This window comes from Mesoplodon densirostris, chromosome 4 (genome assembly GCF_025265405.1).
Source record: "Mesoplodon densirostris isolate mMesDen1 chromosome 4, mMesDen1 primary haplotype, whole genome shotgun sequence".
In the NCBI taxonomy this organism is placed as follows: Eukaryota; Metazoa; Chordata; class Mammalia; order Artiodactyla; family Ziphiidae; genus Mesoplodon; species Mesoplodon densirostris.
In genome coordinates, this window is record NC_082664.1 from 179,908,473 (window position 1) to 179,933,142 (window position 24,670).

The window sequence follows — 24,670 nt, forward strand, 5'->3', positions numbered from 1 at the left end:
AGCACTTTATTTTCTACACAAAAGATGGCTTAGAATTTGTTGAAATAAAAGATCCTGAAGATAAACTAAATCTAGGGGCTTCCCTGGTGGCGCAGTGGTTGAGAATCTGCCTGCTAATGCAGGGGACACGGGTTTGAGCCCTGGTCTGGGAGGATCCCACATGCCGTGGAGCAGCTAGGCCCATGAGCCACAACTACTGAGCCTGCGTGTCTGGAGCCTGTGCTCCGCAACAAGAGAGGCCGCGATAGTGAGAGGCCCGCGTACCGCGATGAAGAGCGGCCCCTGCTCGCCACAACTAGAGAAAGCCCTCGCGCAGAAACGAAGACCCAATACAGCAAAAATAAATTAATAAACTCCTACCCCCAACATCTTCTTAAAAAAAAAAAGATAAACTAAGTCTAAAGTTTAGGCATGCACTGAGTATATTAATATAGTCCCTAAATAGTTCGACATATTTCATTTTTATTAAAGTTGATCACAATTCTTACTTCAAGATATTCCACCACTTAAGGGGAAAAAAAAGTATTACAGCTGCTGGTAGGGAGTACAAGTTGAATTAATGCAAATTTTAGGAAAAGGATTGCAAATATTTTTCATAAGACGGGCAACTAACAAGATAAATATGTGAGCTTCTTATACTATGTTACCAAAAGGAAAAAGTCCCTGAAAATTTCTTCGGTATAAAAATTCAAGATGAAAACGATCAAAGCCATGTAAGCGCAGAATGAACATCAGCGTTTTTGAGAATTAGTAACCTAATCCTGCAAAGGAAATATTAAAATGTAACATAATAAGAGAAATAGCACCTTTTTAAAAATCAAGTTATCTAAAATGTAAGTTTGCAAAACTATTCTGCACTACAAATCTCCACACGAAATCATTTCAAAAGGAGGTAGTAACCCAAAACAAGCAATTCTGAAAAGTGTAAAGTTACATGCTGATTGTAAATGCAAAGCATACAGAATAACTAAAGCCACAATGACACCTACATATCTATAGCAGGCCAAAAGTTCCTTTTCTTTTAAAGTCACACATTTAATAGTGTCTCTAAAACAGGCCAGGAAAGCAGCATACCTTAATATAAGGGGGAAATTTTTTAAGGACATTTTTAAGAATTAAAACATTTTTAGAACTAAAGCATTATTAGATTATCTTCAGTGTATCTTTCTATTCAACCCGTGGACAGAAGCTTTACCATAAGATTTTTGCTATTCAATGGAATTCAGAATAAAATGAGTCTATTTCAGATCATACCCTAAAACTTTTTGTTACCTAAGTACCACAAAGGGATTGTCACAAGATGATTTTTTATTAAATGATTCCACGGTATAGAGTAGCCTTTTTCAGCCAGAGTTCTGAATATAACAGACACAGTGTTACCATCAGATTCAATGTTATTATGTTGTTTTACAAGTGAGGCCAAGTATATACATACATTCTTTCTAATCCTTTAAAATCCTTACAATTGAAAAGCTTGACCTTGAGTAGTTAATTCAAATAAAAATAAACTTGCTTAAGAGTATAATTTCAGTGGCCTAAACATATTTCCAAAGAATATTTTCCAACTGTGACACCTACTTGAATATTTTGGGCTTTTTATATGACCTCTTTATCTAGATCAAAAGATTTACCACAGCAAACCATGTCTATGTTTCCAAAAATTGTTATTAATCAAAAATGCTACCTTATAACTTGAGAGAAATAGACCTTGGGTTCAAGAAATGCTAATACATTATTAACAGTTATTATAATTCTGTATTTAGTTTCATTTATAAATATCATGTAAATATCACTGGCAGGCATCATAATGTTAAATCATTAAGCTAATTTCTAAGTATTGATTTCAAAAGCTTTGAACATATGTTGCAAAAAAAATAGTAAAACTTATTTTTAGTTTAAAAACTAACAAAAGTTTTTTTTTTTCCAGGTAATACACCCAATTATTTTTTTTATGATCATCACCTACCCAAGAGTTGATAATAAATACTTGCATAGTTCTTGGAGAAAACGGACCTGGCACAATCTGAAGACAAATATTGGCAAATACCACGTGTCCCAAGTTATAGTTTAAGAAATAACACAATCCGCAATATTTCATGAAGCTGTTTATTCTTATTATTAAAACTTGGACTCAAGTAATCCTGGTTATTCTGGAAAAAGCACCTTGTTGTAGGGATCATTTAATCATCCTTTTCGACAATCACCTCTCCGTGAAGCACCTTTCTTCTCTGACGTAACATATGAAAGTAGAGTTGTGGAAACACTTAATTGAAAAAAGAAAACAGAGAAGGTAAGCTATGATTGGAAATTTTTTATACTTGAAACCTCTTAAACATGGCGGACTTTGAAAGCAAGCACATCATATACAGTTGTACTACCCCCCTAATATTTACAGGGCTCAGGGTAAGCGAACAAATGGAGGGCCACATACCATATGCCTAAATATTTTAATGCCATCAACTGTCAGTCTTTTCAGCAAACTTAAATATTTTGATAAATATATCTTCATAATGACCTGGAAGGCCATGTTTGAATTTAGAATTCTATAACTCTTCAGAACACCGTGCCAGAACAGTGCTGCACAAGGAAAGCTGCCCCACCTGGCCCCATCTCTCCATTCCATCAGCTGTCCTATACCATGAGGGGTCTCGTGAACATCTGTGTGGATGTCCAAGGCCACACAGCCCAGCTACATCCACCCCCCTCACAAACAGCTGCCCCCTGATCTCAGGGATGTGTACACAGGTAATGGTGCTATAACCCACAGGAGAACAGACTGGGGAAGAGAGCTATGCAGTCTAGGTGCGCGCTCAGTGCCATCTGGGTTGCAAATTATATGGTCCCGGGTTTCCAGGATGTGATCTGAAGGAAGGGGGTCCTGTGTGGAGTGGTGACCAGCAGTGAGCCAGGACACGGCCCTCTATCTAAAACTGGGCCCAGAGCAAAAGCCCCTCTTGGCTGGGCATAAGGGTAGTCTGGTACACACACACAAATATATATGTATTAGGTCAGTTAGACAAATAGCCATCCATTCTGTCAAATTTGGAGAATTATTTTGAGCCAATTTGAACCAGTACTTTAAATTATAGGGTAAATGTTGGTGCATGAACAAATTAACATCAGCTACAAACAATACAAGTATACAAATATCTCTGAAAATGATGAACAGAATAGCCAAAACTAATGAACCTAATGACAAAACAAGCTTTGAATATTTTGCTTAGGCAACTGTGGGTAACTACTTTTTGAACTTAGCTCAAATGGAGCCAAAATGCATAAAAGATTTTATTTTTTTATTTAGGTATCCAACCTTCATTAATGTAACCATCATATTATACCTAAGGGCCTAAATATACTCAGGCCATATAGACTTAAAGCTAACTGACCAATTTTTGCAAATACTTCTATAACACCTTGAGTAGTTTAGTAGAAGTACAGGCTTGAGTTCAAACCTTGATCTTATTTACTAGCTGAGCGATTTTTAAAGCAATTCACTTAACCTCTCTAATCTCTAATGGCCTCACTGATAAATGAGAACTGAAAGGACTTCTTTTGAGCACTAAGTGCTCAAAATGTACTTTTATACTTGTAATTAGCAAAGGATTTAATAAGCAAAGTATAATTAGTTGCTATTACTACTAATACTAATAATCAGGTGGAAACCCCCCCCCTGGCTGGCTGATCCTCCAGCAGGTGGGGCTCTCAGGTACCTGACATCCTCCTAAACTGAGAAGCAGCTACTGGCAAAGGCTGGTCTTCACAGGACACCTGAAAATGCACCGTCACAAGTTACTGGTTTGATGGTTTCAAACCATGATCTCTTGGGCCCTGGGTTTCCACAGAGATGCCTCAGTGGCTGTGAGGAAAAAAGGCAACCCAAGACCTGAACCTGTAACTATGATAGGACAGGTCTGGCTCCGCTCCAGACCTCCAACATTCACTAGATGTTGCGCAAAGCAGGGGGAGAAACAAGTGTCATAGGCATGCCATCCCCGAGCCCTCCTGAACTGGCCCTGGTGGATAATCGGAGGAGAGTCAGGCTGAGATGGGAGAAGATGAGGGGAACAAAATCACTATATGACCACCAAGGCAATTTTGATTTTGGAAAAGCTTAAAAGTTGGAGGTCCCAAGGAGGTGGCCAAATTTTATGTTCATCCTCTTTAGATGAAATATTTCATATTGCGTCAATGTCGATTTTAGATTCTATAAACATTTCTCATTTCTCTTTTCCCCCGCACTGACCCCAGAGTCTCTAACTTTATTGAGGAGGGGAAACAACAGCTTTGCTTTATCTTCATATTTCCTGCTAGTGATTATCAAAATCTGACCTAAAAATATATCACTTTGTATTTAAATGAAATGAATAGAGTCTCAACAATTCATTGCAACTATTGAAAGGCGAGGAGAAATTAGTGGAAAGACTGAGTTATTCAAAATATTTAAAGAAAAGCAGCTTTTTAATTATTTTCTAGTACACAGGGCAACACACATAAGACTAACAAGTACTCCTGGATGATCTTTCCAAGTATGCGCTTAATGAATAGAAATGACCTCAGATTTTCTTGGATAAAATGTTCATGTTCAGATACATAATTCTAAATGCTTTCAAAGAGTTCACTGCAGGCTTTACCTTTTCTTTCTTTTTTTTTTTTTTTGCAGTAAGCGGGCCTCTCGCTGTTGTGGCCTCTCCCGTTGCAGAGCACAGGCTCCGGACGCGCAGTCTCAGCGGCCATGGCTCACAGGCCCAGCCGCTCCGCGGCATGCGGGATCCTCCCAGACCGGGGCACAAACCCGTGTCCCCTGCATCGGCAGGCGGACTCTCAACCACTGTGCCACCAGGGAAGCCCCTATCTTTTCTTTAAAAACATAAATCATACTAAGCTTATTTTTAAGTGGTTTTGAGAAGGCAATCATTTGTGTGTTAATTTACTTACCTTTTTTTCTCACAACTCACCCTTCAGTTATTTCAAATTATGAATACACGTGGCACTGAACAGAGGTTTTGATGTATTTTTAAGACATTATTTGGCATTTTATGACATCTTTTGAAAAACTTTCACAGCATATGTTAAATCAAAGTATAATACTAATAGAGACATACTTACATGGTATATACGAGGCCATGGTTATAAGAAGAAAATAATAGTAGTCAAAAGAGACATTGTATTTATTGGGAAGTCTTATTGAGAGCATTCCTGTTTTCTTCACATATGGTAAGGCAGAGTATATTGTAAGAAGTTCACCAGCAACTCCAACAGGATATAAGATGATAAAAAAATTATATCTGGAGAAACAAAAACCTGACTATTATTTTCTAGAATAATTACTGGATTTTATATCATGATTCTTTTGCTACTAATTTATTTAAGCTTAAAAATTCTCCTTTCTATACATACTTATATTAACCTCACATAACAAGGTTAATTTTTTTCAGTTTAATCATTTGCTTATTAATTTTATTACCATCGTTTTTTTTTTCTTATAGTAGTTTCCATTTTAAGTGGCAAAATCTTAATAAAGTAAGAAGTCAACTTACTTTACAGGACTGAAATAACAATACATTTTAAAGTCAGTGACTGATTGATGCAGTTTTTTAAGTATGATAAAGTATACAAGTATTATAACTATTATAGTGTATTGTAAAGTAAATGTAAGCATTGTAAGGCATTGCAAAAGTAACTGCTTTGACACCTGGAATCATACTGATTTATTTTTCCTTGCAGCTAGTCATTTGTTGATCAAATGCTGTGTTTTTAAAAAAGACCAGTTAGGATCCTAATTTTATATCTAAATCTTGAAATTGCCAAAGTCCTTGTTTGGAGACATCTGGAAAACGCATTGTGGTTACTAATTAAAAGAATGACTATCTTAGAAAACTGATAAAGCCACCTGAAGCATCTGTAACTACTAAGGAACATACTGTCTAAAACTGCTTTCATGACAAAACAAGAAAGACAGGTCGTTTCCTGAATTTGCACATTAAAGGAATAGTCAGCTTGCTTAAAAGAGAGCTGAGAGAGTTCTAGTCAAAATCCAAGTCACAGTTTGTTCATTTGGATTGCGGAGCATCCTCTAGCACAGAGTGGGCCCAGCATCACTTCCGCCTACAGTTAGAGGAACACTGCACAAGTGTCCACTGGTGGACCTGCAGGACAGCCTCAAGTGCCCAAGGTAATGACATTTCTTAAGAGTCTCCTTATTCCTATGTGCCAAGGATATGCAAGGACAAGAGAGAAGAGAGGGGGGAAGAATTATTTGTCAAAATAGATGAACTGGTAAAGAAAGAAAATGATCCTTCTACTGTCCCTCTGTGTCCCCTCCTTGCCTTGTGCATGCCACCTGCTTCCTCACCAGCCTTGTGTAGTTATGTGTGTATTATTTAAATCAATTTTTTCCAACCTCAATTTCCTACCTCAATTTAAAAGTACATAGCTGAGCATTTTATATTCCCTTCTTAAGTAAGACATTCAAACCTCTTAAATTTTTTTTTAACTTTATGTGACTCTCAGATGATTTTGGGGGGGTAAGATTGTTCTTTAACTAGAAAAAAATCACACTAAGTATAAACTAGGTTAAAGGCTTAAAGACGTGATTATTTTTAATGAAATGGGAAAAAATTACACACTTTATTTGACTTTACTTGCACTTTAAAAAGGCTCTATGTCACCAACTCTCTAAGTTCTGACGGCAGCATGACAGATTTAACTACTTATTTAGAAAGAGATATGATGTTTCCTTACAGATTCCTAATTGTCATCAAAAAATTTTTTGAAGGGACAGCATTTTTGAAATTAAAATGGAAATCAATATGAAAACATAACATTATGCATTTATCTATTCAGTGGGTTTTTCTAGGAACATGTCTGACAGATAAATAGAATCAAAATATATTCAAACCATCACAGTAGGGCAACTGTATAAATAAGCCATTTTTAAGCTTTACTTGAGAATAGTTTCAACACTGGAACATAAATATAAATGTTATTTTAGGTTATTTAACAGGGTTGGCAAATATATAGCTGGTTGGAATCTTTAAGATTTTTGACATGAAACATAATTATTCACGATTATGCTTAACTGACGTGATGTGTTATGTTAACATGTGCATTTCAAAGTTGAAAGATTTTATAGTAACCTGTTTAACATTAAGGCAATTGACAAAGGATTGCTAACAGCAATTTTAAACATGCATGGTAGAGTTTGGAACTTTTCCAGAAATTCAAGACATGCAAATGCATTCTAAAAGGTGGGCAAAGCATTAAAGACCATTATCTCCCACAAACAAATTTTATATACAGCAAATAAAAAGAGACTATATAATGAATTAGTATTTTCAAAGGTGCTAGAAGTCTGAAAGACTGAGGTCATTCAAAATGGCATGAGATGCATTCTGGGATTAGAATCCAGCTACATTCCAAACTGCCAATCTTGCAATCTTGCCAAACGCTTATAAACAGTAGTGCAACCTTCTTATGACAGACGAAACATTTAAGCTCAAGCTATAATTTTGAAGTATTTTGTCATATTCAAAATGGTAAGCCACAAGTATCTAAAAAAGAGCTAGAGAATATAAAAACGTTTGAAAGGGTATATAGTATAATTAAGAGTGATAATCCTTTGTAGGGGGAATATAGACAATTTAAAAGGTTTTTATTCTTTTAGGTTATTTATATATACTAATTTATTATATTTGAACATGTATGAGTTATTAAAAAAGAAGTAATTACTTAATAAAAAGTGTTAGGTTTTTTGTATAAGGGGAGCAAAAACAACTCTGACATTAGTTATGAATTATCTTTATAAGCTAGCTATGGATTAATACAAATATCAGAGTTTTAAAAAATAATGGAAATATGGACATTGCATTGTTTTTAATATCACAAAGCAGTATTTATAGCATTAGAAAACTGGGAATAATCTAAATTCTAGCAATATAGAACTGAGTCAGTCATACTATGGAATATTATGCAGCATTAAGAGTTAGAGAGGGCTTCCCTGGTGGCGCAGTGGTTGAGAGTCCGCCTGCCGATGCAGGGGACACGGGTTCGTGCCCCGGTCCGGGAAGATCCCACAGGCCGTGGTGGCGGCTGGGCCCGTGAGCCATGGCCGCTGAGCCTACGCGTCCGGAGCCTGTGCTCTGCAGCGGGAGAGGCCGCAGCAGTGAGAGGCCCGAGTACCGCAAAAAAAAAAAGAGTTAGAGAGCTAGATCTAAATGGACCTGTACTGATTTAAAAAAAAGATCTCCAATATATAAACAAAAATCAAGTATCATGTCACCCTATTTATGTTTTTAAAAACTCACATCTGTGTATTCACGTTGCTGTTATTAAGAAAAAGTCTGATGGTAAACTCCCAACTTTCTCTCTCCAAGGAAAGGGAGTGGGGCTCAGGTAGGAGTACAAACAGGAACTTTCCATGTTTATTCTATATATTAAAACTATTTGAGGGGCTTCCCTGGTGGCGCAGTGGTTGAGAGTCTGCCTGCCGATGCAGGGGACACGGGTTCGTGCCCCGGTCTGGGAAGATCCCACATGCCGCGGAGCAGCTGGGCCCGTGAGCCAAAATTACTGAGCCTGCGCGTCTGGAGCCTGTGCTCCGCAACAAGAGAGGCCGCGATAGTGAGAGGCCCGCGCACCGCGATGAAGAGTGGCCCCCGCTCGGCACAACTAGAGAAAGCCCTCGCACAGAAACGAAGACCCAACACAGACAAAAATAAATAAAGCAAACTGTCAACAAGTAAAAATAAACACTATAAAAAAAAACTATTTGAGATTTTTTCCCAATGAAAGCATATTACTTTTGTAGCTTAATAAAAAATTTAACGAATGAAAATACTGTCGAATTCTTGTATTCTACCTATGTGGGATACCTATCCATCTATCTATCTACCCATCTTATCTATCTTATCTACCATATCTATCTATCTATCTAATTTACCTATCTACATAGACATATATGGGATAGACGTTTCTTAACCCAACTGCCCCCCTGCATTTCTTACCACCTGGCATTTCTCACACCTGTTAGTTGTTGTATTTTCTGTCCCCTCCATCTTGAGAGGACAGAGATTTTGTTGCACTCACACTTGCACCTCAGGTACACAGCATATGTTATTTTTATTATTGTTATTTCGACTCTAAGTGCAACATGGAGAATGAAATGAACAAATCTATGCTGGTTTGTGATTTGTTCTCCAAAGGGCACAAATAATAAGTTGTTTTTATAATAACTTTGTAAAATACCAGCTGCTCAAAGAACGCATACTTTAAAAAGGACACAACATCTTCTGCTTTGAAAACTGTTGCTTTGGGAGGGCTATGTTTAGAACCCTTGAAATATAAATTTTGTCCTCATAACAAATAATACAATTTCAAATAAGGGTGACTTGTTTGTTTGTTTGTTTGTTTGTTGATCTGGCCGTGCCATGCGGCATGTAGGATCTTAGTCCCCTGAGTTCCCTGACTGGGGATCGAACCTGTGCCCCCTGCAATGGAAGCAAGGAGTCTTAACCACTGGACCGCCAGGGAAGTCTCTAAGGGTGACTTTTTTTTTTTTTTTTTTTTTTTTTTTTTTTGCTGTACGCGGGCGTCTCACTGTTGTGGCCTCTCATGTTGCGGAGCACAGGCTCCGGACGCGCAGGCTCAGCGGCCATGGCTCACGGGCCCAGCCGCTCTGCAGCATGTGGGATCTTCCCGGACCGGGGCACGAACCCGTGTCCCCTGCATCGGCAGGCGGACTCTCAACCACTGCACCACCAGGGAAGCCCTAAGGGTGACTTTTTAAAATATCTGTCTCTGCTACTTTATACACACACAGAAAAGTTAACATTGTATATATAAGATACTAAAACTTGTGGATACTAGGTTGAATATTAAAGTAATTTAAATCAATAACTGATTGATGTAAGGGCCACTTTTAGCAAGAACAGTATGTATTTAATTCAATGAAAGTCTGTCGTGTTAAAATAATTTCTACGCACTGGAAGTTTCAAATAATTTCTTTAATATGCATTTTGTTACTAAAGCTTGCCTATTTTAAAAGTTTATTTTTAGTGTTTTAGCTTATTTTTCTAACTTTGTTTTGTAGAATAAAAACTTTGTGAGCTGTCAAAAAAAAATTTAAGTCAATCAAACAAAATGCCATATTTTTGGCCAAGAGTTGATTTAATGTAATTCCAAAGATGTATATTTTGCTTTCAAGGAAAAATGAATGACCGATTCAGAGGCTAAGGACATTAATGCAGTTTGTCTGGCGTTGCTTTCACTCAAGATATATGTTAATATGACTGTTGCCTGGTCATTAAATTAAGCCTTTAGAATGCAAGTTATAACACTGCTCATTTCAAAAACAGCAGCCTCCTGGCAACACAGGGCTAAGACACATTTTAATTCTCTGTGTTAGCTCAGCACACAAAACACGCATGTGCAGGACCGAGAGCCACTAAACTGCAAGACATCATCGCCACCTGGCCCATTTAACGAAGTATGGCAACTGGTCGAGAAGACTGAACGTGTAGAAGGAATAGCGAGTGATCTCTGTCACCGTCCACGCGACCAGAAAAAGCACCACACTCTCCTCATTCTGGATCTGCAGAATTACAGGGAAAGCCACAGTGTTGTTGAACCTTGAACTTCTTTCTCCACGAAGATATTTTCTGTTTATTATTTAGTATGTGCTTTTTATTATCACGGAGAGCTAGGGTTACACAGATGCAATACAGAAAACGCAAGGCAGTCACCATTAATAAGTCTTTGCAAACACGCGATTTAAATGTGCTCTAAGCACAGGAATGGTCAAATTTCTATTGGGTTCTCTGTCTCACCCTTCACTCCAGCCAACAACTCAACCATCCCAGGACAACATCAGCCCCTCAAAACCAGCCTGGGAACAATCTGACCCTTGGACTTTCTATTGGTCGTCAAATCGCACCCATCCTACTGCGGCACTAACTCCCGAATCTGCCCACTCGCTGCAGCCCTGCTACCATGGTGTCAATTGAGGACCTGATCACCTCTCGTGCAGAATGCTGTCACAGCCCCCTACGCAGTCTCCACTTCAGAGGTGGACGTTTTCTCTCAAAAGCAAAACACAGAAGCAAACCAACAGAAACAAAATTGGAAGGTGCTAGTCCTGGGATTCAAAAGCTTCATGGCTTCCCCACTGCTTAACAGGAGGAAAGGGTAAAACCCTCCCACCTGAGCATGATGTTCAAGGATCTTTACAGCTGCAGCTCAGAAATCTCGACTTCTTGTGCAACGACTCAACCCCACCCCCAGCTCTCTCTGGGGACACAAAACTTTGTATTATTTCCAGAATATGCTCTGAATGTGTCTTAACACACGCCATTCCCTCTAATTATCAATAGAATGCTCCTCCCTTTTCATTTCTTATAAATTTATTTATTTATTTTTGGCTGCATTGGGTCTTCGTTGCGGTGCGCAGGCTTCTCATCGCGGTGGCCTCTCTCATTGCAGAGCACAGGCTCTAGGTATGTGGGCTTTCAGTAGTTGTGGCCCGCGGGCTCCAGAGCGCAGGCTCGGTAGTTGTGGCCCGCGGGCTCAGTAGTTGCAGCGCACGGGCTTAGTTGCTCCGCGGCATGTGGGATCTTCCCAGACCAGGGCTCGAACCCGTGTCCCCTGCATTGGCAGGCGGATTCTTAACCACTGCGCCACCAGGGAAGTCCCTGAATGCTCCTTCCTTTATCAATACTTCCCATGGAAAACCCTTTCTCACCTTTAAGATCCAGCTAACCTCCACGGCCTCTGGAAAACTTGTCCCAAACCCCTCCTCTCACCCTGAGCAGTTACGTGTTCCCCCCTTCCTTGTTCTCACAGTACTGTATTCATGTCTGTATTATAACACTTGCCAATTTCTATCAGGATTTGTCTGCCAAACTCTTGTATATCTACAGCACTCGGTTGATACACTCCTTCCTCGGGGAAGCCTTCCTTCACTCCCTAAGTCAGGCCAAGTCTGCCGGTTACTGCAATCCACACTGGCCTCTTGTTTCAAAGCACTAACACTAGTATAATCAAACAATTATTTCTGCAACAATTTGTATACCATCTCTCCCAATTCCAGGCTCCATGAGGTGGGAACCATATGTGTATTATAAATAGCCAGATTCCCGGCACAGTGTCAGGAACAGAATACACGTGTAATTCATACTTGTTGAATGATTCAACATCTGTAGGGCTGCCCCCTACTCCCCAATGGTCAGTACCCCTGACAGCTGAGACTGACTTATTCATTTCTGTAAATCCCAAAGTAAGCACAGTGCCAGGGGTATAGAATGCACTCAATACATGCTGGGTGAATTAATTAAAGATGGGTGGAAACATGCCCATGGGATACGACTGTTGGAGAAGATTAAATAGTAAAATCAAGGAAGAGGTTTTCTGTAGGATAAAAAAGAGGCAGAGGCAGAAGGGATAAATTGGAAGACTGGGATGGACACATTCATACCACTATATATAAAATAGATAACTAATAAGGATCTACTGTATAGCACAGGGAACTCTACCCAATACTCTGTAATGGCCTATATGGGAAAAGAATCTTAAAAAAAAGAGTGGATAGGGACTTCCCTGTTGGTGCAGTGGTTAAGAATTGCCTGCCAATGCAGGGGACACGGGTTGCAGCCCTGGTCCGGGAAGATCCCACATGCCACGGAGCAACTAAGCCCGTGTGCCACAACTACTGAGCCTGTGCTCTAGAGCCTGCGAGCCACAACTACTGAGCCCATGCGCCACAACTACTGAAGCCTGCGCTTCTAGAGCCCGTGCTCCGCAACAAGAGAAGCCACTGCAATGAGAAGCCCGTGCACAACAAAGAGTAGCCCCCGCTCGCCCCAACTAGAGAAAGCCCGCGCACAGCAACGAAGACCCAACGCAGCCTAAAATAAAAAAAATTTTTTTAATTGGAAAACCCCAATTTATATGGCTATAAAAATGCCAATTTTTGGTTTTGCTGGTGTTTCAAAGCCATTCTATGAACGCACTAAGTCAATGTACAATCACACTTACATCCAAACCCAACCTTTCTTTGGCCAAGGGTTCTGCTTCCTGAAATACAGTTAATATTTTGGATTCCTATTAATAAGAAAGCTTTCCTGCAGGCTCAAGTAGACGAAGTGTTGTGTCACTTACTGGTTTTATACTGTGAGTAACGAGCCACACCATAAAGATTCTTGAACTCACTTGGACCCCAGCCACAAGCACAGAAGTAGGTACAATTCCTTAAAGAAAAAAACAAGTCAACCACTGCCCTAAATGCAATCTATGCCAAACATAAAAATTAAATAAAAAACTCACCAATTAAACAGTGGACTATCTGTAAGCAAACACACACAAAAATCACATGTCAATAGCATACAACATAAAATAAATTCCTGTCATCGTTGGGTTTAAATGCATCTGTAGGGAGTAAATAATCAGCAAAATAAGACTGATTTTGCTCAACTGATATATTTTCAAATAAATATGGCAGTGATAGAAAAACAGCGTCGTTGAAAACTTACCTCAAGCAAGGCAAATGTCTGGAAAAATTTAAGTGTCTTCTGAATACTTTTATATAAACCTTTGTGTGTTCCTTTTTCCATATAAAAACGTACCATGGCAATAGCTAGTACCAGCCACCTAGAGAAAATAAAAGCATTTTATAAAATTCTATCACAACGAATTCCACTGAATCCTGTAAAGAAATGCCATAATTTATACAGTAATAACATGTATGTGTTATTATGTTCTCAGTTCATTATTCTATTTTTAAAACCCACAGGAAGAAATGACGAACATCGTTTTTACATTGACTCTTCAAGGGAATAAAGAGAACATATTCGAGATCAACTACATACAAATGTCAAACAATTTGCATTGTATTTTTGGTCTCAGCAGATAAACTGACGGACTGAAGGAATAGGTTTCTGTACCAAAAATGAAGTTATTATAAAGCATTTAATAATTATATAAAAATTTGAGGTAAAAAGCTGTGTGTGTATAAATATGTATTTTATACAAATATATAGTATATATTTATATGTAATTATAGGTAAAAAAATGAATAAGAATAAATGAGTTCTTATTCATTTATAGGTAAATGAATAAGAATCATTAATTAACATTTTTATAATTTTCTCTAAATAAAAACAATTGTGGTGCCACAGAAGGGACACACATAGAAGGTCAGACATAAGCCTGCTTTTAAACAGTGTGTTTTAAAACTAGTGGTTACCAAGGGGGAGAGAGCAGGGGGGAGGGGCAAGACAGGAGTAGGGGGTTAAGAGATACAAACTAGTATGTATAAAACAAATAAGCAACTAGGATATATTGTACAGCACAGGGAAATATAGCCATTGTTCCCTAGTAACTTCAAATAGAGTATATTCTATAAAAATACTGAATCTCTGTGTTGCACACCTGAATCAACTATACTTCAACTGAAAAAGAAGTTTGTCTTCGAAAAAGAAAACATACATATGCCCCCTCCCCCCTTTTAACTTACACTTGTACATTAAATATAGTTGCTGTGAATTAATGGCACTTAAAAATACAAGCTACACCTGGGGAGACCAGTTTTGTCACCCGGGTACTCAACCTCCAAGAGTCACTGATGAGAGGTAATTTTTTTTTCCAGTTTCCATTGTAATTACAAAAGCACTCTGAAGTTTTAAAAAGTTGCATCACCTGTGACTTTTTAAAATCCTTAATAATACACCCATGGAAATGAATAGCTACCCCAGGCTTTTGAAAACAGTGGTCTCCAAAGTGTCTAGTTAAATGGATTTATGAACTATAAAATTTATAATAATTTTATACAGTTTTAACTTTTTTTCTTCCCGGTACGCGGGCCTCTCACTGTTGTGGCCTCTCCCGTTGCAGAGCACAGGCTCCGGACGCGCAGGCTCAGCGGCCATGGCTCACGGGCCCAGCTGCTCCGCGGCATGTGGGATCTTCCCGGACCGGGGCACGAACCCATGTCCCCTGCATCGGCAGGCAGACTCTCAACCACTGCGCCACCAGGGAAGCCCTTAACTTTTTAATTAAAGAGCACTCAATAAAATAGACAAATGGCTTAAAGGTGCCTGCAAAGAAACGACCGACTGAGCGGGGTGAAAATGCAGACTCAGTCAAACAGCAAGAAAATGGCAGAGAGGCACTTCAGCCCCGGGAATCTCCTCCTCAGCACACAATGAGGTTAAAAACAATGACCTTTAGTGAGATATGACAAGAAGTCAGGCAAGTGCCGGAAACTATCACAAAGACCTTTGAAATGTAGAAGTATGAGGGATAATAACAACGATGATAATGATAATTACACTTTCAGAGTGCTTTCAGTGTCCCAGACACTGTCTTATATGCATATTTAATATATTAACATTTCATCCTCACAATAACCCCAATAATAGCGACTACTACTATCCTATTTCACTGCTGTGGAAATTGGCAGAAAGGGCCCTATAGCCAGTCAGCTGGGACCTCAACTCACCACTCATCTCACAGTCTTTACTCTTGAACTACTCTGCTGTACTAGTCTGGCTCTAAGCATATACTGTGCCTTGGGAGATTAGCTAATCATAATAATTCATGTATTTAAATTATAAGTAATTTTTAAAGTTATACAGAATGTTATGCTCAAATATCTTAACTGATAGTAGTACGCTATCAAGAAAGTTTGAAAGCCACTGTTTTATACGAAACAATCACCATGCAGAGATATCTTGCGACTTACCCTAAGGCTCAGAGTAGGTAAGTTAATGGTGGAGGTCTCCTAACCCTCAGCGCTCTTCGCTTTCCACTGCACCATGGCTTTTACTGGATTCACCTCACGGTTCCATCCCGCAGTAGAGCCAACACTCAACCCTGTGCTGGGCTAATCTGAGTGCGCTAATCTGGATAATGTTTTAGGTACCTTCCAGGTTTAAAATGTTCTGATTTCATTATCCTCAATTCCAAGTCCTTACACTACTTCTAACAAGAAAACAAAAAGCTTAATGTTTTCATTCACATTTTCCCATATACTTGTCTTTTCTTTTAGGCAAATCCAAATCAGATTCTTACCAAAGACCGATTTAAGAGCTAACTGTTAACCTACCAAAGAATTCATCAAAAGATTAATTTAGATGGCAAGTTTTCTACATTTTTAAAGGCATATAAAACTCCATGCATTTTAACAGTATAACAAATTTTACTGTTGTCCCATAGGTGGCAGTATTGTACCAATTAGTACAGTAAAACAATACTATCACCACTAAGCTGTTGGAAATAAAAGAAATTAACACTCTGGGGTTAGAAAGGACCATGGAACTATCTATGCTAACCTCTCATCTGTTTTTTGGTAAATATGGCCAGGAACTCATCTGAACTAACCCGTGCTCACTTCCTAAGTCCCCCCCCCCCCCCGCTCCAATCACAAAGGGTGAGAATCAAAGTCTCTCTTGAGGGCCCTACATTCAGCTAACGTTGGGCTTCCTATATCCGTCAGTTTAGTAACTGTAATTTGAAAAATTTCCCAAAGCAACCGGAGTGTCTACAATTAGGAATTCTTTTTTGGACAGTTTTTTTTTTTTTTAAATATGCCAGAGCTAATGATTGCCTAAATATGAACCCAAATACACTTTCAGTCCTTGACAAAACACTCTCTTTGGAAAATATAAACATGTGTTCCACATGTAGAAGGTTTCTTACTTGCTTAATTCATTTATTTGTTCATTCTCAGGATCAATACAGGACAGGTACTGTGCTAGGTGCTGGGGAATTAGGGATAAACAGGACATAGCTCTGGTCTCAAGGAAATCTTAAGTTACTAAGTGGAGACAGAACACTGCAGCAATGAAAGAGATGCGGCATAACTTCCTAAACACCTTCTAACACTCACTAAATGCCTTCTTCTCATGCCACTATGGCTACAATTACCCTGAAAAATCTTATTGAAGGTGGAGCTCTTTCTTCTAGCTGCCTTCTGGTGCTTCTTTTTCTCCTCAGACTTCTTGGAGACCACCTGCTTTTTGAAGAGCTTGGTTATCTACACCTATACTCCTTTTTTTTCTTAATTTCAACACTGCTTTAAAAAGTTTTTTACAAACAACTTCAAACATATACAAAGGTATAGAGAATGAGTGGTACGATGAACCCCCATTTGCCCACTGCCCTGTTTCAACCAGTATCATCTTATTAACAATCCTGTTTCATCCCAACCTCTATTCACTTCTTTCCCCACAAGCCTTCCTCCCTGATTATTGTGAATCAAATCTCATACATCCTATAATATGATTCATAAATGCTTAATTATGTATCTCTAAAAGGTTTATTTTTCATAAACATAACCAAAACACCACTATCCCACATGAAGAATTGAACAATAACTTCTTCAATCACAAAACTTAGAGTCAAGATACAAATTTCCTTAACTGTCTTGTAATTTTTTAAAATCATGATTGAAATAAGATTCATACATTGCAATTAGTTGCTATGTGTTTTATGACTCTTTTAAATCTATAGGTTTCACCTCCTTCCATCCATCCTCATCTCTCCTCCCCTCTTTCTCGTGAAATTTATCTCTTGAAGATCCTGAGTGGTTCCTGCAGAGTTACCCTCAGTCTGGGTTTTGCTAACTGGATACCCCCATGTCATTTATTATGTTCTTCTGGCCCCTATATTTCCTGTGAGTTTGTAGTTAGTTCTAAAGGACTGATCAGACAGATTCACGTTCAAGGTTAATTTCTCCCTTGTGTTGTGTACTTCCCCAGGGAGCCCCAAGTTTCTGGCTGTCCCTCTTCTTTGTGATGTTAGCGCTGATGATCATTGTCCAGATCCATTATTTCGGCAGTTACTGAGAAATGATGATGTTCTGATTTTATCGCTTCTTCTTTAAACCTCCTTCAAAGTAATCATTTGGAGGCTTGTACCGGAGATGATCTCTGACGTTCATACAATCCATACTTGCGTGTGGTGTTCACTGACAACTCTAAACTTCCTTTCCTAGACTACATGCAGACTCATTTAGTAGCCAACACGTGTTTCAATTTATCACACATAAGGCTCTCATGCCAACAGAGTTAAGCTGAAAGGTTCATAAAAGAAAAAAAAAAACAGATAAACTGGACTTCGGTAAGATTAGGACCTTTTGGACCTTCTGCTCTTTGAGAGACATTGTGAAGAGAATGAAAAAGCAAGCCATACCTGATAGAAAATATTTACAAATCACATATCTGATAAAGGATTTGTATCCAGACTATATAAAGAACTTTCAAAATTCAATAGCTGAAAATCAAACAACAAACCCATTAAAAATGGGCAAAAGATTTAAACAGACCTTATACCACAAAAAGGTACACAACTGGTAAGTAAACCCATGAAAAGATGCTCAGCGTCATTAGTCACTAGGGAAATGCAAATTAAAATCACAGTAACACAATACACCACTTAGAAGGTATAAAATTATGACAACTGACCACACCAAATGCCGATGAGGATGTGTGGCAACCGGAAAGCTCATTCACTGCCCGTGGGGATGTACTGCACAACCACTCTGAAAAAACAGTTTGGCAGTTTCATAAGAAATCAGCAATGTGACTACCCTGTGCCCCAGCCATTCTACTCATAGGTATTTACCCAAGGACAATGAAAGCGTGTGTCCACACAAGACCTGCATACAAATGCTCACCACGTCATCTGTCATAGCCCCAAACTGCAAAGAACCCAAATGTCCTTCCATAGATGAAGGATAAACAAGTTGTGGTAGGTTCATACCTGGATCCACCTACCTCGGGAATCAAATATATGTCTATTACTCAACACTTCAAGAAACGTACGTGCCTGAACCTTGGGTTTGGTGATCTGCTAGCGCAGACTACGTACACTGTGAGGGTATCTTAAATAGTTTCTGCATGACGTGCATTTTTAAATTCACCACTAGGGGTAGGAATTATCCTTTCTAAACACCCACTGTGTGTCCAGCACCCTGCCGACCACTTCATAGCCACTATTTCTTAATTCCTTGTAATAATCTAGCAAAGCAGTTGTTTTGCTCCCTTGACAGATGAGAAAACCCAGGGTCAGAGAGGTTATGGAACTTTCCTGAGGTCACCCAGCTAAAAAGGAGTGAAAACATAACCTTCAATGAACACCTTCCTGTACTGTTTACAGGTTAAAATCCAAGCATGTTAGCGAGGTATGTAAGGCCTGTGCAGTGAGCCAGGCTCCCCATCCATCTTCCTTTCCCAGCCTACACTGCAGGCCCGCTTGTTGTCACCCCAACCGCATGTCAGCATGAGTTGTTCCCTAACTCCTGCTCTTTCCTCATCCCTGCCGCTCAACTGGAATGCGATGGTCCCCGCCACCCCCCACCCCCCACCCCGCACCAAAGCTTTCTCTGATCCTCCCTACCTGTCGGACTTGACACCTCTGCGGAACACTTACTTCATCCTGTCTTTTAGTGCAATCTACAAATGCCCCAGGTAGCACTTCTACAAGGACAGGGCCTAAAATATTTAGCTTTTGTCTCTCACTTGACCTAGGATAATGCACTAACACATGCGAGCTTCAAAAGTGTTTGTAGCAAAGCAAAAAAATAAAGAGAGAGAGAGAGAGAGAAATGCTCACTTTCCTAGTCAAGCATCTGTTGTGAGCAAGTACAATAAAAATCCTCACATCCTTTAAATTACATTATTACTTAATTAAATTAATTACATCCTGTAGTTCTACTCCAGGAATTCATCCTAAACAACTAATTCAAGAGAAACAAATTAAAGCAAAACATCATTAGAGGCATGGTTTAGTCCATTACTGTACCTTAACTCTATTCCCTCTTATGTTACCATGAAAGAGTGTAATTATGAAAACTACATAGAAATATTTGGTGAAACAGTGAGTGAAAACAGAATATCCTACACAGCAGATACTGTTAACTACAATAGCCTATCATGTGCATTCATTCACTCAACAAATATTTCTTGAGTGCTTCACGGAGCTGACACTGTTATAGGATGACGCAGACAATAAGCAACAGGACAAATCAGTAAAATTCATTGTACAGTTATACGGTAATAAGTACGATAGAGAAAAATTAAGCAGGCAACGGGGATAAGGAGTGTTTGTGTGCGGTTGCTATTTGAATGAAGATAGCCACGAAGGCCTCCCTGAGAATGGAGATTTGAGTAAAACTCTGAAGGAAGTAACTCACATGAGCGATAACAAGGAAAAAGGAAAGGCCATGCTAAGCTTATAGAATCAGGCAAGTTCTTTTCTACATTTATGTAAAATTTTATTTCTTAAATATTATTTTGATTGTTTTCAAAACTATTACAAAAAAATTAATAAACCCTCCAAAGTTCTGCTAAAAGAGAAAAACAGAACAAGCAAATGAACAAAAAGAACCTTTGCATTAGCAGATGTAAACTAGTATATATAGAGGATGGATAAACAACAGGGTCCTACTGTGTAGAACAGGGAACTCTATTCAATACCCTGTGATAAACCGTCATGGAAAAGAGTATAAAAAGACAACGTCGGGCCTCCCTGGTGGCGCAGTGGTTGAGAGTCCGCCTGCCGATGCAGGGGATACGGGTTCGTGCCCCGGTCTGGGAGGATCCCATATGCCGCGGAGCGGCTGGGCCCGTGAGCCGTGGCCGCTGGGCCTGTGCGTCCGGAGCCTGTGCTCCGCAACGGGAGAGGCCACAACAGTGAGAGGCCCGCATACCGCAAAAAGAAAAAAAAAAAAAGACAACGTCTATATGTGCATAACTGAGTCACTTTGCTGTACAGCAGAGATTCGCACAACATTGGAAATCAACTCTACTTCAATACACACAAAAAAAAGTTGCTAAGAGAGTGAATCTTAAATGTTTTTATTCCCAAAATAAACATGGTAACTATGGGAGGTGATGTGTTAACTAATCTTATGGTGCAAATCATTTTGCAATACATACGTATACCAAATAATCACACTGTACACCTTAAACTTACAGTGTTCCATGTCAATTACAACTCAGTAAGGCTGGGGGGGGGAAGCGAAAAGAAAACGAACACCAAAGAGCCTCTTGCTATCCAAACCACTAAATGCACACGTGTGTGTCCCGCTTCCAACACCACAACTTCACCAACTCGTTCACCCCTCTGCCCCAACCGTCCAATTAAATCGGGAGGCTTTCCTGCATCTCATGCCTATTTCCAGGATTAATCTCACTTGGAATATCTACCCTCTACATATGCAAATCCTATCCCTTCTTCAAACCTCAACGCCTTTAGAAAGCCTCCAAAGAGTTAATTATATGGATTATTCCATTTCCGTTCCCCTTGCCTTTAAACAGAGATAAGAATGGCAAGGGACCTTCTCAACATAGGCAGGGAGACAAACAAGTTTTGGGGAAGCAGTCATTTGCTGAGCCAGGGAGGAAGGTTAGGAATGAAGTGTGAGAACACAGCTGAGAGAACATTTAATTCTGCTTCAGGTCGGGTAAGAGACCCAGAAAACTTCAGAGGTGTCTTGGCTAGAAGTCACAGCAGAAACACGGGAATTATTACCCAAAGGATGAACAGCCTGAGCAAAAATGGAGAGAGCCATGAAAATAAAACTTCATGGTGTTTGAGGGCACAGTGAGTTACAGGAGATTTCAAAAGCAATAAAACTGGAACGAGGAAATCAGGGAGATATTGCAAAGGGCCTTGAACGACAGACAGCCTAAATCCCTTCCACAACAGTGGAGGCAATGGGGGGGTCACCGAAGGCTTTAAACTGGAGTTATGCACTGACTTTCATTTTTTGAAAAGGTAACTCGGCCTTCAAAAGGGAGAGTGGCCTGGAAAGGAAAGGGACAAGACCAGTTAATAAATGGTAGGCGTCCCCGAAGTGTTTATTAACTGGATGAGACCAGCACAGAGGAGAGAGGATATTTTCAGCCTCCAGGGTATCTAAAGGCTGCAGCACACAGTGGGTACTCCATTGTTCTCCAGTAGCTTTGACTCTATTAGTTTTCCCTTTCAAGATTATAAAATTTAGTAAAGTGGAAAGAAGTAGCACGGCTCTGGACTCAGACTGTGCCGAAATCCAAGTCTGACACTTGCTGGTTTGGGGAACTTGAGCAAGTTACTTCACCTATTTGTGCCTCCGTTTCCTAGTCTATCAAATGTAATATAAGGCACCCCTCACAGGACTGCAGAGGACCAGAAATGACATACTACACCTAGAGTGACCGACACAGTGCCTAGCGCACAGTGAATCCTCAATAGATACCAATATTTTCATTAACTGTATTTGGTATTAAGCACATTAAGTACTCAGTACTGTGTCAAATCATTTATTAAATCTTTATCAATCACATTTTTCTATAAGCCCTAGAGAAAGTTAAAGGTATTAAACGTTTCACCAGATTTGTATAGATTAATAATACTTCATGTGATAACGGGAAAATAACTTTTTTAAACGGCAATGCCATTGAGAAACGCAAGAGCATTTTCCCAGCCGGTTTTGAAAAGCGGTCGACACAAGTCACTGTGACAGCTCTTTGCAGAGAGACAGTCATTGTGTAACCTTAACTTGTAAGTCGTACTCAAAGCCACAAATAAAAGTACAGGGTATCAGTCATGGAGCCAACAAGATGCTGGACACGAGTGCTATGCTCCGATCCGGCAGGGTTTTTTGAAAACCGTCCCAAGTAAGAAGCTCTCGGGAGCACTATTACTTAAAAAACAAAACAAAACAACAACAGCAAAAAAACCCGTAGCGACACGAACAGTTAGGAACACTCTGCCCAGCCATCGGCTGCACGAGGACACGCACTCCAGGGGCCGGCGGCCGAGGACGCGGGTCTGGGCCCCCAGCCGGACGGCTCCGGGCTCCGGAGTGGCGGGACCCCGGCGTTTCTCCAGCTGCAGCAGCAGCGGCGCCCGCGGCGGCCGGGCCTGAGCCGCCTCCCCGGCGGGGCGGCCCCGCATTCCTGCCCGGGTCTATACTTAACCTCCGGCCCGCGCCCCGCGGCCGCCGCGCACGCCGTGCACCGTATTAGGCAATGCCCAGCGAGCAGGGCCACGGCGCCCCTGCCCCCCCGACCACGCTCCATTCAAGCCCGGCGGCGGCGGCAACGCCCCTCCCCCACGGCCTCCGCGCGCCCCCTCCCCGCGCCGCGCGCCGCCCCGGCGCCGCGACCACCCCGCCCCCGGGCGCGCCCCCCGGCCCGCCGGCGCCCGGAGCGCGGAACGCCAAGGGGCGGCGGCGCGGGGAGGGCCCCTCAGGGCGCACGTACCCCGCAGTCATGGCAATGTTGTAGAAGGTGAGCCAGGCGGTGGCCAGCAAGCCCCGGCGCCTCCTCTTGCCCGCGGTCTCCCTCTCCTCGCCAGCCTCCGAGGCGCCGCCGTTGGTGCCGTCCTCCTCGCTGGACGCCATGGTGGCCGCGCAGCCGGGGGACGTGGACGAGAGGGCCAGGGGAGCGGGAGGGGGCTCGGCCGAGCGCGCCGTTGAAGCGCCGCCGCCCGCCGCCGCCGCCTCCGTCAGGCGCCCCATCTGCCGCGCGCAGGAGCCTCGGCGCCACCAGCCCGGCCGCCCGCAGGGGGAGGAGAGGGCGTCCCGGGCCACCGCCCCGCCCCCGGCCCGCAGGAGCGCGCGCCGCGCGCCGACCCGGCCGCCGGTCCGGGGCTCGGGGGCGCGCGGGGGTCCCGGGAGCCCCTGGGTGCGAGCTCTGGGTGCGAGCTCAAGCTCTGCTCCCGGGGAAACCCATCCGCCTCGCCAGCTGGGGGAGTCTCCTCTTGGAGACGGCCGGAGCGTCTCGGCGCAGACGACGGGTGCCTTGCTAGTTAGTGCCTTGAGCCAAAACGCACCTGGACTTGGCGTGGCCCTGCCCCGCCCAGACTTCTGTAAGATTGTTTCTGGAGGTGGACAGAGGCCCTGGGATCCTCCCGCCAAAGACTCATTCTTCAGAGCTTCTGGGGAGGAAGCGCCCACTTTTCACCCTGTTTAACTTTTCCCAGCCAGTGGAGCAGGCATGGGGCGGGGGGTGGAATAGGAGTGCCCCACCTGCGTGGATTCCACTGGAGCCAGTGTTCCGTGGGCGTTCATTGCGCTGCAGCGCGGGATGCTGGATGTTAGAGGGAAACTGGAGGAAATAGGACGTGACAAGATACCAAAGGAGAAAAGTTTGCGCAGACAGAGGCAACCTACGGATGGAAAGCTAGCAGGAGCCCTTCCCTCAAGAAACGTAGTATCCCACTGTTATAAACTCTGTGTCTCCTTTTTTAAAAATCTTCTTCCAGACACACATGCTTTCTCCTAACAGTTCTTTTCTCTTTCCCCTTAAAGCACACAGTTAAGAAGGCAGGCTCTGGAGTCAGATGACTGGAATTCAAGCCCCATATTCCAGGCTCCACCAGTCTTATTAGCTGTGTGAACTCGGGCAACTAAATCTCTCTATGCCTCGATTTCCTCAGTGGGAATAATTTTAAAACCTACCTCGTGGGGTTGTTGTGAGATTTAAGTGAAATCATCCATGTAAACCACTTACAGGCCTGAAACAGTCTGAGTCACCCCAAATCAGTGTGTGAGCGCCATTCGGGCAACTCGGATCTCTGGTGATCCAGTGAAAGAAATTCTGCGCGGAACAAGGGAAGCGATCTACTTGTTAGGTCGTCCTCCGGGAACCTGAGCCTGGCCCTGGGCTGGAGACCACCCCCGAAAGACCAC

At 41.5% G+C, this 24,670-nt stretch overlaps 1 protein-coding gene across 1 annotated transcript; it reads right to left on the reverse strand.

Moving 5' to 3' along the window:
* Window positions 1–2,092: 2,092 nt before the first annotated feature.
* On the reverse strand, window positions 2,093–23,497 carry HACD1 (3-hydroxyacyl-CoA dehydratase 1). The gene is made up of 7 exons (XM_060095493.1): window positions 23,241–23,497; window positions 13,521–13,638; window positions 13,315–13,333; window positions 13,150–13,238; window positions 10,467–10,588; window positions 5,107–5,285; window positions 2,093–2,263 (listed from the first exon to the last, which is right to left on the reverse strand). The coding sequence occupies exons 1-7, from the start codon at window positions 23,495–23,497 to the stop codon at window positions 2,181–2,183; spliced, it is 867 nt and encodes a 288-aa protein (XP_059951476.1). The 3' UTR covers window positions 2,093–2,180.
* Window positions 23,498–24,670: the final 1,173 nt, after the last annotated feature.

Coding starts and splice junctions, on each gene's coding strand:
- HACD1 (XM_060095493.1), bottom strand. CDS start 23,497: ATGGGGCGCCTGACGGAGGCGGCGGCGGCGGGCGGCGGCGCTTCAACG. Junction 13,639..23,240: donor AACATTGCCATGACTGCGGG/GTACGTGCGCCC, acceptor TATTTTCTCTAG/GTGGCTGGTACTAGCTATTG. Junction 5,286..10,466: donor TACTTCGTTAAATGGGCCAG/GTGGCGATGATG, acceptor TTGTTTCTCCAG/ATATAATTTTTTTATCATCT.